Consider the following 15,580-nt stretch of genomic DNA (forward strand, 5'->3'; position numbering starts at 1 on the left):
CTCTCTCCACTCTTGCTTCTCATACACATCCACCCCGAATGCAGAGAGCTGCAGGCTTTTATAGCGTGGCCGAGGGGTTTAACTGGCTAATAATTAGTCTACTACCCCTCGGCCACAATCAGCACGAGTTTATTAAATTACTGTGGATGGAACTACCCATCCACGCTACTAAACAAAACAATCGGCTACGCCGTCCTAAATACATAAACAAAACAATAACAAAACCTGCTGCGTTTCGCCGTCATATTTACAATAACTAAATACAGAAATAATGACAGAACACACGGCACCTCGTCGTCATAAATATAATAAATCATAATAAACAAACACAAAACAATAATCTGCACAGGGGCGGAGGGGGAAACCCTGTTCTAAAAATAAATACATTTTACAGGGCACCTCGCCCTGTTACAGAGGGTTTTAATGATTAGAAATCCAATTGTCTGATGACCAGTCAGAAAACGATAATGAGCTGGCAATACACAGCAATGTGCATTGCACAGTAATGAAAAAGGATTGCAGTCCTGCAAACAATAAACACGGTACAAAACACACACAATTAGACACACACGATCACAGGTCCAAAGTGAGTGCTCTCAGTGCTTGTGGTGAAGTACAATATAATACGTGCTATTGGTGAAAAACAAGTGCTGTGGTGATCCGGCTTTGTGCTGGCACCTGGCGACAGCTCCAGATTTGTGTTTAGCCGTCTAGTGCTATTTAACAAAAAAAAAACACAGACAGTTACTAAACAGAAAATACCAACAAAACACTAACAAACTTTTTATTTTTATTTTGGGGATATCTCCCGGTCCTTCCAGTCTCCTCGTATCTCTGAAACCCAAGCGAAGGAAAAGATTTACAATTCTCCGGCCCCTTTTATGCGATTATGAATGACCCCTTGGTAAACGATTGCAGCTGACTCTATTGGCTGCAGCTGCTACCTCGTTTACCTTCCAGGTCAATACGTTCCTGCAACAGAGTCTTGTCTTTTTCCAGGCTGACTGACCTCCCGACCCAGGGAATGAACTTTCAGGCCAACCTGTCCAAATCCTTTCCCTTTCGCTACTTAGTGCCCTCACAGGTCGAGAGGTTTACAACCAGAACTCATTATATTTCCGTCACAAGGACATATAAGCAAGGGGTTTCACAATGGAAAGGAACAAATGGCTGATGAAACAATAAGAACGTGTGTGCAATTTAACTGGAAAAACGTACTGTTCCATTTATGTAATGCGTTATTAGGTGTTTTGTGACACTTTACCTAAAGTTATAGCGTGTCACTTTTAACAAAAGTGGTTTTAGAACCAGTTTTTATTGGTTTAATTATGGTTTGTACATAGGTGCAAAACAGCTATTAAGTAGAAACAACTTATGTGAAATAAATATAATCAAGCTGCACTCTATGAGTCATGAAAAACTGGTTACTCCCTACAAGGCCAGGGCAATATATAGGCAAGAGTTTGAAAAGCCTTACAGTCTGCAGTGTGGAAGGTAGTGGGAATGTTAGCCATTTGAGTCAGTCTGATATTCCTATAGTGAAAAAGTGTACAGCGCTTTCTGTAAGTTCCGTGGCACTGCAGATTCAATGAAGTTTCTCTTTAGTTTTGGCACAAAGTACAAAGCCTCTGTGTCTGAGTTTAGAATGCAGTAAACATTGTTTAGGGTGGCTTAACCAAATGTTAGTAGGCAGTGTAATTACAACTGTGGTTTAAAATTGAGACTGGTGCTGTTCATAGCTTCATGCCTATTATTAAAAGACATCTAGTTAGCTATGTCTTATATACCAGTAGTTGAAAGATGCATCATATTTTAACACATCTGTCTGAGAAGGCAAAAATATGCAAATTTTACAGCCACACTTTTTGTTTGTTAGTGGAGACTACTGGACTGAAATGTTGTGTATATACAGCTATGGCCAACAGTTTTGCATCACCCTATAGATATAATTTTGCTTCATAAAGTTGAATGAAACCTGCTGAATAATGTTACGTTAACATATTGAATTACATATCGCTTTGTATTTTTCCATATACTTAATAAAAAACTGACAAAAATTGAAACATTTTGTAATCTAACATGAAATACTGTATTACTATTATGGCTTCAAGTAGACTTTTGTGATATCATTTTGTAGTTTATGATGTGAAATATAAGATCTACATTAAATGATGTCTCAATCCTAAAATTCTAGGTGATGCTAAACTTTTAGCCACACACACACAGATAATTATTTACCCAAATCTCCTAGCACTACAAGGCTCATCTGTGTTTAATCAGATTAAATAACATGTAAATACACATAGTACTGCAGTCTGTCAGTCTGGTCATATAGCATTTAATAGTCATGCGGATTAGGTCTTAAATCACAGGTAAATGCAAAGACTATTGACCTTAAATATATGTACTGCATATGGGGTTACTGAAGTCATGCAAAGGACAATAAACTGAACAATAGCCATCATTGTGTATTTGTTCTGACCAGTACAGTATATCGTACTTTAAACTATGGTTGGGAGCTAAGCATCTGAGTTATTATTGAGAGGTGAGATAATATCATTAACTAATCAGTCAAATCAATAAACTCATTAATTAGTGCATTAATTATTAATTACCTACCATAATTAGAATCAAATTCTGTACTTTGTAACTTATTAAGGTGACAGAAGTCATAGACTTTCAAAAGTTAAATAAAAAAATACAAACTGCTCACATAAAAATGGCAAATTATCTGACATATCGTAGCAAACACTAAACCTTTTTAGAGACATTTAAAAACAAACCATATTTGATACGATTTACATTTGAATGAATATAAAGGACCTAAATTCTGTCTAAATACCACTTTCACTTTTTGGACACAATGTATGACATGTGACTGCAGAATGATTATTATTTATATGTGTAATTCATGACATTGTTGTCTTTTTTCCCATGTAGCCATAGTACAGAGATTAGTTTGCTGTACTGTTCTACACTGTTGATTTGTGTGTACTCTCTTGACCCAGTCTGTAACCACTGTCTACTGTTTAATAATTGCCAAAGAACCTAGACTAATTACAATTATGGAAACCATGATGTTTTCATGAGTAAAAAAGCCTTCAAGATAATTACAGTGCCTTTGAAGGAGTATCTGGTTTGCCATGTGGTTGTTTTAGGGGTTTCCTTTTATAAATGAAAACCAGCAAAACCATTGGCAGAGTGAGAGGTTTCTAGATGTCTGCCCAATGGAACAGATACAACAGGGTATTTGAAAGGACTGTGATGTACTGTTGAACATGACTACCATGCTGCTAGTATATTTCAGTGGTTAAAGAAAAGGGCTTGTAACCAGGAGGTCTCCGGTTCAAATCGGTCCCCGGTTCAGCCACTGACTCATTGTGTGACCCTGAGCAAGTCACTTAACCTCCTTGTGCTCCGTCTTTTGGGTGAGATGTAATTGTAAGTGACTCTGCAGCTGATGCATTGTTCACACACCCTAGTCTCCGTAAGTCGCCTTGGATAAAGACGTCTGCTAAATAAACAAATAATAATAATAATAATAATTTCATTCAATTTGGTCTTTCAGCCCTAAATGAGTTGCTGTCTTGGGATGTACTGTAAGTTCATAACTCAAATAGAAATATTTGTTAACAAGGCCCAGTCAGAGCTTGCTTTCATCTTTGAAAAACAGATACATTTAATTTTTTTAGCAACCTCTGGTCACTAAGCAAATTTTGCGCACTATGTGTATTTAAAACTAAGCCTGGGAGATTAATGACTACCGTTTTATGCTGCTGTATATTTTTTATTTTTGCTCTTTTTTTCAGATTCATCAAGACAGTAGACTTTCTGTATGTAACAAGTTATGTTTTGCAATTGGAGGAGCTCCAAACCAGGTGACCGGAAGTGCCACTGGCTTTTTCCTGCAGATCTATTTGCTTGACGTTGCACGAGTAAGTAAAATCAACTCATACTTCTCACTTACAGTACTGTAAGGAGTGGGAGGGTTCAGCTTTGTTGATGTTTCTACACTCCAAACTGGTAAACCTGGTCTTTCCAAACCTCTTTCTATTTTATTGTATTTGGTGATGTGAATAAATTACCCCAAATGGAAGAACCCCAACAAGTGTGTTTAAGTTCTGCAAGGCTGATCTGTTTTCATAGCTGAGAATAAACCTCACTAGTTATAGATACTAGTTATAGTACTGTCACTAAACCTCACTAGTTATAGATACTAGAGATAGTACTGTTACATACTGTGATAGTATCAAATTAAGCTGTTCTCTAGACACTGGTGTGGATTTAATTAATACAAAGAGAAGCTAAACACAGTGCTCATAGGTACTGTTAGAGTATTTGTCACAAAGGACCCTTCTTTATTGCTGTTAGTTATTGCTGATTAGATGAATTGTCTGTTGCAGACCTCCCTTGTTATACACTCCCTCTTCCAAATATTCCTGAACTGCCTCCCTCGCTGTCCATCATCTACCAATGCACCTACAGCAGCCACGTGACTACAGAAATGCATCGCAGTCTGCCTCACCCCAGCAAAATTCTCATAGACGATTAAGCAGACAAGAGTTGCTAATCTGTGACATTGACATTACTACAATATAGGACAAGTTGGTGTACTGATAAATGTAACATACTGATTGCTATCGTGGTTTATTGAATTTTAAATGCTCCTCTTTATACTATCACCCTTGCAGCTTGGATCTGTCCCGTTATTGGTGGTATGATGAGGGAGGACTGTACCTCATTTAGATAACATTGGGTCATAGGTAACATTGTAACTGCTTACTGTTGCTGTACCTATTGCTGCAAATCACAAATGCTCTGACTGAGGGATTGCTCCCAAAGTAATTTCGCAGTCCACTTTTCAAACTGTACTGTGAAACATGCATTGAGTATTCTGATAGTATATCTGTACATTCCTTGGTGCCTTACCGTGCGACTCCTGTGTGATGAGGGGGGCAGAAGTAACTGAGAATCCCTACAGTTACGGTCCAAGCACACTTTGCCAGCTTCCGAACAGCAAGCAGCCATCAGGATGTCATAACTGTGGCTCACCACTAAAACCTGGAACAAGACCCCACTGTCTTGTGCAAATGATGTTCTAGGTATGAATCCATGCCTGACTGGCAGTGAAACCATTCAATACCCAGAGATGGTACCGTAAAAACCAAAGCACTTAGGTTGTGATTAATTACTGTATTGCAATGGGGTCTATATTTGTCTCAAGAAAATAAATAAATTAATTAATGAATAAATCTTGGAGAAACGTTGTGGAGAAATGATTTCCTTTTCTTTTGGTGCCTTGTGTTCCCCTCAGATTAGCCCATTCCAAGCTTCCTTGGTGCTGTTTATTGGAAAGGCATGGGGGGCGGTAACTGATCCTGTCGTAGGCTTTTTTATCAGTAAAAGTAAATGGACCAAGATAGGGAGACTTATGCCCTGGTGAGTACATTTTTTTAATTTATTTTTTATTTTTTAATTTTATTTGAAGATACGGTGTACCTATTCATTTTAATGTTTTTGATTATTAATTATTTAATAGTTCTCCAGGGACAAAATCTCCAATATATGTCTTTAAAATACTAAATAGCCTGGTAAAGTGAAAATAACTTGTATTTTTTACTACACAAAAATTCTCACGTTCTTTTTTAAATTGTAATCAAGTCATCAAGTTTGGTTTATTGATATATTGTACACCACTGTATCAAAATACTGTATTCGAAAATCAATGTTAATGTAAAATATGAAATTGGAAATGAATACTATGAAGATTAGCTTTATTCCACTTTACATGATTGCAATCCTGTCTTCTATTTGGCTCCTAGAATCTACAAGGAGTCATACTGTAGAAAGTTTGTAATTGACATGTGAAAACATGGCCATAGACAGCATGCAATCCTGCCATCTGCATGAAGTGAGTCAGGTTATTTTGAGTGACCTGCAAACAGTCAAGTTATCTTGGGTCCTGCGCATTAGTAAAACAGGGGCTTCAAGTGTGCTGATTGTTTATCTGTGCATCAGTAACTGGCTTAAATTACAAACATGTTATGGTATTAAATATCTGTTTTTAGGACTTATGTGTAGAAAAGCCCTAAAAGAGCATAATTCCAACTAAAATAAATTAATTAATAAATGAATAAATTAAAACATATAATAGTAATAAGAATTTTTTTAAAAATTTGTGCTACTTGTACTTAATAAAGTGCAATACTAGAATGGCACTCAAAATATTTGCAAAGTGAAATGTAACAACAATTTCAATATACAACACGGTCATGTGCATGCTAGCAATTGCCAGTCAATGACGTGGATGTAACCAGGTCCTCAGATTCCCAAGTCTCTTTTTTTAAGTGTGCTTGTTACTTGAATAGAGTGCTTTTATCACTATTACTGTTTTCACATTAAACTAACATAAAACAACAACCTCTGACTGCTGCACAACGACTGCAACTTCCCTTTCCAATTCGTGACCATGTTTAACTACATGTTATAACCATATGTTTTTACCCTTTATTTATAGCATTTTGCATACCTTAAATTTAATATAGTAACCTATATGAAAAATATTATTGTGGAACTATATTTTAATATGATTTAATAACGATTGTTTAACATAAGTAGTGCTGTCTGGCACCGTTGCAAATCAGGAATTTTTTTAGGTTTTGGTTGAAAATTGCTGGGACACCAGGACAGGGGACAGTCCCTCTCAACCCAGAACCTCTGGTCACCCTACACAGCTTACATAATCAGCTTGGAACTGGATTTTATAAATGAATAATTGTGAAAGTCCTAATTAAATTCCAGAAACAGACTTGAGCGGGTCAATTGGTTTATAAGCTTTGTTTTTTTTTTCCCCCAAAGAGAAATTTGTGTTTTCAAAGAGGATTTCAAACACAGTTCCTGAAATCACCTTACAGGATATTCCAGTATAGGGTAGCCGTTCAATTATTTGCTTTCAGTGCATGATGCAACTAACTATACAACAGCACGAGTGATATAATCTTTTGTTTGTTTTACAAAACAAAACAATTGATTTGTAAAACAGTGGTCTATGTGACTGGGTTCAGACCATGTAATAGGAAAAAATAGACAGTGCCAGAATTGGCTGCTTTCACTGGCCGTATTCAGTTAAAAATAACAGAAGGACAAGGTCAAAAGGTCATGGCAAGTAGTGTAGACATTGCTTTATTTCAGCTTCTTAGCTATTCCCAGTGTTTATCCTTTCACAACCGACAGCTACTGGGCTGAACTACCTTTTTTGTTGTTCCAAACAAATTCCAAAGCACATTTCTTTGTCAACATGAAGTGAATGTTCTGAAGGATTTGTACACAGTATGTGTGTGAACTGTAGCAAACTGTGCAGCTTCCACTGAAATCTAAAAAAAAAAGTCCTAAAAATTAGGGTGACGCAAAATTGGAGGGAAGATATAACGTTAAGAAATTTTACTTTTAGGGAGGGCATTCAAGTTACAATTTCCACCAATCAGACACACTTTTATTAAAATAAATGTCTGACACCCATGTTTGGAAAATGAAAACAACATGTGCATAAAATGCAGGTTCCACTGAGGAAGGGCGAGGGCACCTTTTCTAAAGAATGTGGGAAAGAGGCAATGAGTGAAATATATATATATATATATATATATACGGAAACAGTGTAAAATGATCAGGTCTGGAACATTCTAGCAAGGCCAGGTTTATGTTTACATTCTTTGATCTTGTTTTTAAGGAAAATGCGGTTATAAGGTTTAATACAATGACTGCATATGAATAAACTAAAAACTAAATGGCTAAAAAAAAAATTTTTTTAATGGAAGCAGAATGTCAGGCACCATCTCCTGTTTTCTGTTTTAAAACAAATTGAAGTTGGTACATGCAACAGAACTAACAAATCCAAGATAAAGAGAGCTATTTTATTATTCTTGTATAGTGAATATAACAAATTTTAATAGTAAAAGCACAGCACAGTGTAATAAAGAATAACGAAAGCATGGTAAAGAGTTGGTAAGCATTGCGAAGAATAGCAAGGTATGGTGAAGCAAATTAATAAACATGGCAAACCAGGGTAACCTATGGTAAATGCATAGTGTAACCATAGGAAAAACATGATAAAAATGCTAAAAATACAGTGAACAAATGTTGTGGTAAACATTTATAAGGTATGTGCCCTGGAATTGTTACATTTTATACAGTAGTTAAGGATGTAAACCATGATATAAATACTGATTGACATTCAAAATATGTCCTTTTTAGTATTACCAAAAAAAAGAAAAAGAAAAACATTATCAATCTGTACAACCAGCATAAACGGTTACTATTGCATCGTTTTTTATATTAACTGTATCTTCACAGGATGGTGGGCTGCACTCCTTTCGTGGTGGTCTCCTATTTCTATCTGTGGTATGTTCCTCCGTTCCATTCAGGGAAGTTCATGTGGTACCTGGGGTTCTATTGTCTTTACCAAACCATGATAACAGTAAGTACTTTACTTACATTTTACTTTCACTTGATAACAGATCTACAGAGGCCCCCTGAAATATTGGGGGTGGTGAATTAGTGAGGGGCAATTACACAATGCATGAGGGTCTCCAGCTTCTTGAAGGAGGTTCTTACTACACTGGAGTGGGGGTGATTTCTTATCGTCATGCCCTACAGTATTTTTTGCCTGCAGTAAAAGTAAACACAGCAAACGAGAAATAGGGCAATGAATGGCAAGTGCATGCACAACACCATCCAAACCATCTTCCCCTTCGACAAAGAATCCAGAAAGAACTGTGCGCAGGTGCAGGTTCCAAGGCAAAGACTGGGATGCAGTGTCATACCTTCTCTACTCGGCTGGTCTGAGATATGCAGTGTTATGGCATTACAGAAAAAAGAGTTAGGGGGGTCCACTCAAACCCACCTTGCTCGTCCTGCCACACAATAATATAATAAAAATAATACAATATATTCATAGGGGCGGGGCTCCCCGTCACATCAGTGCTCTGATTAAGTATTATAGAAGATCAGCAGAGGCCTACATCGCTTGCCCTGGAAAGTTAAATAGCACAGCCACAGCGACCACACCCCACATGAGCTGACCAAGCCTGGGATGCACAAGTGCCAAAACAGCATTCCAGGAGGTTGTTCCAAAAACATCTTTGACATTTTTGATATGCTATAGTTTTGATATGCTGAGTCAAAAAATTCACTAAAATTGTAAAAGAGTGAACAAACCTTTGTTATTAAATTCTGTAATTGTATAAAGTATTTGTCAGTCTGTTGGTTTAGAATGTATTATCTTGCTAATACAATTTAAAATGCAATGCAATAAACCACTGAACCATTATCGGTTGTACAGTATCTGTACCAGTGCCTTGTTAAGGATTTAGTGGTGAGGTTTATCTTGTTTTAAAGAAAAGCTAACCAGTAGAAGGTAGAACATGTTTGTGAATACAAAGCCATTCCAGCAAAATATATTTTATGTCTAATTTATTTAAATGATCACATTTAGAAGCTATGTGTGACAGAGAAATGTAATGGTTCCCTAAGGCAAGGATAGTTACAGTGGTATATGAGCCACTTGTAGAATGGTACCACATTAGTATTTTCAATGGTATCACAATTCATGTATAAGTACCACTGTTCTACTGTATCAGGTACAACATCCACTGTCATTGCTGGTAGTACTGTGGTCTCCTAGTGGTACAGCTATGATGTAGTTATAGTTTCCCAATGGTAGTTTCTAAAAAAACACTTTTCTGTAAGGGTGGTGGATGCGCTGCCTATTAGGTGCAAAACAAATAATTATAGGCTTTAGGAAAATGTGTAAAAAAGGGTAATAGTTTGTTTTTATTTCTTTTTAGCCTGCAGTCTGAATATTTATTATACCAGCCAATGTATTGCAGCAGAGCTGGGAAAGAAGTCGTACAGTATGTGAAGCTGTGATCTTAATGCAGAGCAATTTCATGCTGGCTAATATTGCTGGTCAATATTTTTTTAATGGATTTAAATGTAATTCAGGAATACTTCATAATAGTTTTCTGAATACCATTAATGACATTTTTTAATGGATGAAGGGTTGAGAGTATTCCACAACCCATTGCTCTCTGATTAACTTAACTTAACTTTATCTCTAGTTCCACCACATATACCAGGGTTTGATTCTTTATTTATTTAGGGTTTAATTATTTATTTATTATTGACTTTCCCCAAGAGTCTGCCAAGGATCATCCTTTGTGTTCTCTCATTATCTTGTGTAACATGTGTTGCAGAGTGCATACAGGAGCCATGGACTGTGGTGCTGGATAATGATATGTCATACTAAGTTAATTGATAGCTTATCTAGCCAAACCCTCAGGAGCGTGTAAATGTCAGTTATTCATTGTCTGTGGAAGGCCTAATGACCACTTCAGTAATTGCTGTGCAGTTTTATTTAGCATTAAAAAAAAACTCTGATACGTTCTGTAAGTTTTATGTTTCACAATTAGATTTGGTGATTAAGACTTTAGAGATACTGTTTTACTTATTCAAGCTGACAATTTCACCAGGCTGAAAAAGAAGGTGGGAACCAAGAATATTGCTGCCATATGTATTTTTTTTAAAGCACGTATTTCAGATCTACATACAATATAATGATTCAGATGTGTATATACAGTAGTATATTGTATGTACAGTAGTACTGTACATACAAAAAAACAGTACTACAGTAGTCCTGTATATACTGTATAACTGTATATACACATACTCTCTTGTCGTAGCCCCCATCAGTTTTAAAGTTTATTTATTTATATAGTGTCTTTCACACAACGTGCCCCAAAGTGCTTTACAATGCAATAAAATCAACAAGAATAGAGTAAAATTAAACACAGAGTACAGAGAAAATTGTAAGATTGAGAGTAAAACAACAGTTATTAAGGAACGATTCAATAATTAAAAGCAACAAAAATACAGTGAAAGAAAAACATACAATAAAATTAACAAAAAGGAGTAAAATGACAATATTAATAGATTGATACATAAAATCAGGATTCAAAAGCTAATCTAAAAAATGAGTTTTTAACCTTGACTTAAAAACATTAAGTGACTCTGCTTCTCTGATGTCAGATGGCAATCTATTGCAGAGTTTTGGTGCGTTACAACTGAAAGCTCTTTCACCCTTTCTCTTTGTCTTTGGAATAGCAAGTCCAAAAGTCCAGAATTGGCTGACCTTAGAGCACGGATAGGTGCATATGGGGACAGGAGCTCTTTTAAATACTCAGGAGCCAGACCATGGAGCGCCTTATAAGTCAGCAGCAGAATCTTAAACTCAATTCTAAAACGTATTGGAAGCCAATGACGGGCAGCCAGTACTGGAGTTATGTGCTCTCTTTTCTTTTTTGGGTGAATTTAAAATGAGCATGCATTACCTAATGAGATGCTCGTTGTATCCACCATTTTACTCTCCAGCCTGCATGTTTTAATCTCCACTGTTGTGATCTGATCTAGAATTGAACCTTGCATATTAGAATAGTATATTTTATAGATGGTATTGTCCTCTGACATCACTTCATTTCATCTGCTGATTTCCATTAGGGTTTTCACGTGCCTTACTCTGCCCTCACCATGTTCCTCAGTACAGATCAGAAGGAGAGGGACTCAGCTACTGCCTACAGTAAGTTTACCCTTTCCACTCTCGTCTATTGACAATATTTGCTTACAATCTTTACCAAACCACAATAAACTCTATTGTCCTTTGGTTTATTCATCAAACATTTCAGCCAAGAGTTCAGGTGGAGTAGTGGAAGTCAGTCATCTTGGTTTTTGACTGCTTTTATATTAACTCATATATTTTCCTGTTCAAATCAGAGACTGTTGCATTATTGTTGTTTTTTTAATGGTGTCCAACAGGTACCCTTCTTATTATGTTTCAGGTCTATTTGACCCCACAGAGATTTCCACTTACGTGAAGTATTATTGTTACAATTATATTATTTTTCATTCTGACACATTTTATGACTTTTCCTACCTGGGGTCATGAACACACATGACTACACATAAAGTCATATGTAGCCAACTTCTCAACATAACAGGAGCTGTGCTCTCCTAGTCTTTTGAAAAATATTTTTTCATAATGCCACATTTGAGTTGAGTTTGCCAAAATAAATGGGATTTACAATTAACAGAGGCACTTTTTTGAAAATTGAGCTTATCTCTAATATTATCAGGAACCCATTTGAGGTTTGGGAAAACTAAAAAGACTATTTGTAAAAACATAAGAGATAGAGAGGGGGGGAGAGAGAACTGAAATTTATAGATTACAGTCATCCCTTAAATAGGCCAAAAGGAAGATATGGATTGAAAATATATACTAGTAAAAAACTTAGTAAAATTTGCACTGTAATTCTCCCATGCTTTTCATATTTGTATACCATGCATTTACCATAGTGTACTGTGGTTTGTCATGGAATTTTATTATTATTATTTTTTAAATATGCCATATCTATGCTTCACTATGCTTTATTACACATTGCTATGTTTTTACTATGGTAAACTTTTATAAGGATCGGTCCTTGCCGTGTCATTTTGCTTTTCCATATAGGAATGACCATGGAGGTGTTTGGCACTCTGATTGGAGCTGCGATCCAGGGGCAGATAGTAGCCAGCGCTCATGCCTCAAAACACTGTCGCCTCTACAACGTGTCTACAGAAGCACCTGGAAACGTCAGTGAAGAATCACACAACGTGTACAGCCCCATCAGCCCTGCCTTAACTCAAGAATTCCTCTCCCATGCAGTAAGTACTATACCTTGATTACAGATGTGCCAAGCTCCCCACATTTAATCTGGGTAGTTTAGAGTCAATCCCATGACTTCCTGGCTCCACTTTCACTGGAACCACTAAACCAAAAGATCAAACAGAAGTGCAGAGAGTTCCACCCAGAAACAACCATAAGTACTGCATGTACACCAAATCCATTTACTGGGCATGGGTTACATAACAGCCAATTTAACATTAATACCAATGATTGCATTAGACTGCTGTTAGACAGTTGATTCTAAAACCCAGTCAGGTTAAAGAGTAGCCACTGTAGGATAAACATCCTGTTAAATGTTAAGATGGGGTATTGTATTGGCTTGAACAGGAATACATGCATCTACAGACCCTTTACAGGCAGTACTAGAAGTTAATACTGAGGCCATATGATTTATCCAAGATGAATAACGAAAATACAGTAAATTCATAGTTAGTAGTTTTTAAAGCAGTACACTGCAATATGTATGAGGGAATCTACAAATCTTGCCCAATCTGTACATCGCCCCACCACTGCATATTTCTTACTGATCAGGAACTGAATTTAAGCAACAGATTTTACCAAGCTGCTGAAGCCTGGGGGCAAGAGTCTGGCCTTGGAATTCTCAGGCTGGATTTATGGGGCTCCTGATCAGTGCTGAAGCAGAATGAGGTTAAGTAACCCAATGCAGAAATGAAAAAGCCAATGCATGCTCCCTGAGGGCCCCCAGCCAAGATCAGCATGTCCAGGATTCAAACCAGCAAGCTCCTGACAATATGATTCATCCAGCACTTCCACCCAGTAGTGTCTTAGCAGGATTAGCAACCGTATCTTGTTCTTTTATGGAAAAGGTTTCAAATGAAGGAAAGCTGCTTTGTTACGGTAACATGTTTACCTGTGTCACTCACAAATATTTACAAAATTCTCAGCTTCTTGGTTGTTTCGTCTGTTAACATATTTAGCTAGTTTCAACGTATTTTCAAGGGTTTGTGGCTGAAAGAAAACCCAGGTTTGCATCAGTAGCTCGAAATAAAAATAAAAATACCCTTGTCATAACAGCATTGTTGTTGTGAACAGAAACAGAGCCAAAGCATGGTGGATGAAAATGAAATAACAAACATGCTGCCATGTTTATTTCTGTTGCTCTGTTGAGGGGCTCACTTTACTTGTGGCTTCTTTTTTTACATTATACGCTAGGAAAGCACTGACATCACTTCCTTCTTTAAAGACCCGTTGCCAAGGGTGATGGTTCTAAACATAAATTTTCTTGTTCTGTATCTCTGGGAAATGTAAAATAAGGATGAGATTCAATCAGATTTTGTGATTAAAATTTGGGGTGAAGCACTGTATCTCGTGCTATTTTTAAATATGTTTCATAAAAATCAACCTTGGAAATCATCCTGTCAAAAATCACGTTGAAAATCAATGGCATGTGGTGGCTGACAGCGAATGTGTAGAACCCTCTTCACGACCCTGTGGTGACATGATACTTCCCCAGTATGTTAAACGGAAACAGAGGTTCGTCCGTTCATCAAAATAGTGGGAGCAGTACTTGCTTCTGTACTCTCTAAAAACAGTATCAACACGTAAAAAAGAGAATAAACAACATAATATCAGGAACTAACATTTTCATTTTTGTGGTACAAGATGTTTAAAGTTAATGAAAAAAACACCATCTGTTATATTTACTAACTGTGTCTTTTCCAAAGGCGGTAAACCCAACTTGGAACATTCAATAGAGCGACTAACCATTGGTGAAAATGCAGTAGAAGCTACTTTGTGCAAGCATCTTGAGTGCCACATTCCTTGGAGGCCCCTTAAAGACAGGGCAAAGTTGATGCTGGCTTGCAGGGAGCTCAACCAATGGTTAGAAAATCACAGGCTTACATTTCAGGCGTGGTTGGAAAAATGCAAAGATTTTCACAAACTGCTTTACTGTGGTTTATGAAAAAAATGAGGGTAAACACATTTTTATTTTTGTCAGTCCAAGGTTAATATTTTTAACTGGTCTGCATAATTCACTTCCTTGAAATTTGCTGAGGACTTGAAAATAATGGTTACAGTCTTGGGGAGTTCTTGAATATTTACAATAATAACAACTTTTTCAATGTCAAATATTAAAAAAAGCAAATCTGATTGTAATATATTGTTCATCTTATAAAAAAAAAGCATCTAAGGTTTGAAATTATGTATTTAAAAAAAACAATTAAGAACCTACAGCTGCAGTGGCCCACATGTCTGCGTGGGAAATAATGATTGAAACAGAAACAGCAATAGATATACATATAATATGAAATCGATTCATTCCCATCTGCACACAGCCCCATGCATTACTGACATCTGCTTGCTTCAGGATTATGAGGTAGCTTATACTCTGCTACATTTGTACACCTGGGTACTTCACTAGTCTTTTATAGACAGGTCATATTTTGTATTGGACACACAAAAGCCCTTTTTTTTTCTTTTCAGAAAGAAGTATACATGGTTGCTGCTGGTGTGATAGGAGTGGTGTTCCTACTGTGCACAGTAATTCTGTTCTTGGGAGTAAAGGAAAAAGATGGTGAGCAGTCTTTCTGTGTTGAACATACATACTGTAATTAATAGCTGTGCCTTCTAATCAAGCAGTATTTTGTGGCTAGTTCCCCAGTCTCTGCTAAGTTTTTTTCCGTCAAGATTTTACTGGGTATTTAACAGTTAGTAATAGACATGGCCAAAAGAGGTGAGAAACCAACCCAAGTGTTTGAGGTTCACTGTTGTTTAATTTGGGACCCCTGAAGTTCTACTCTGACAACTTTCTGGTACATTTTTCAAGCACTCAAATGCACCATACCC

The 15,580-nt window shown here is 36.7% G+C and overlaps 1 protein-coding gene across 2 annotated transcripts in view; it reads left to right on the forward strand.

The window, feature by feature from the left end:
* LOC117403409 (sphingosine-1-phosphate transporter MFSD2B-like) overlaps nt 1-15,580 on the forward strand; it is a 32,824-nt gene that overhangs the window by 3,983 nt on the left and 13,261 nt on the right. For both annotated transcript variants that reach the window (XM_034005532.3, XM_059023757.1), the window contains exons 2-7: nt 3,810-3,935; nt 5,315-5,439; nt 8,350-8,473; nt 11,551-11,629; nt 12,557-12,750; nt 15,218-15,308. In XM_034005532.3, the coding sequence (XP_033861423.2) occupies nt 3,810-3,935; nt 5,315-5,439; nt 8,350-8,473; nt 11,551-11,629; nt 12,557-12,750; nt 15,218-15,308 (739 nt within the window). The remainder of the gene's footprint in view (nt 1-3,809; nt 3,936-5,314; nt 5,440-8,349; nt 8,474-11,550; nt 11,630-12,556; nt 12,751-15,217; nt 15,309-15,580) is intronic.

Source organism: Acipenser ruthenus, chromosome 5, assembly GCF_902713425.1.
Source record: "Acipenser ruthenus chromosome 5, fAciRut3.2 maternal haplotype, whole genome shotgun sequence".
NCBI classification, from domain to species: Eukaryota; Metazoa; Chordata; class Actinopteri; order Acipenseriformes; family Acipenseridae; genus Acipenser; species Acipenser ruthenus.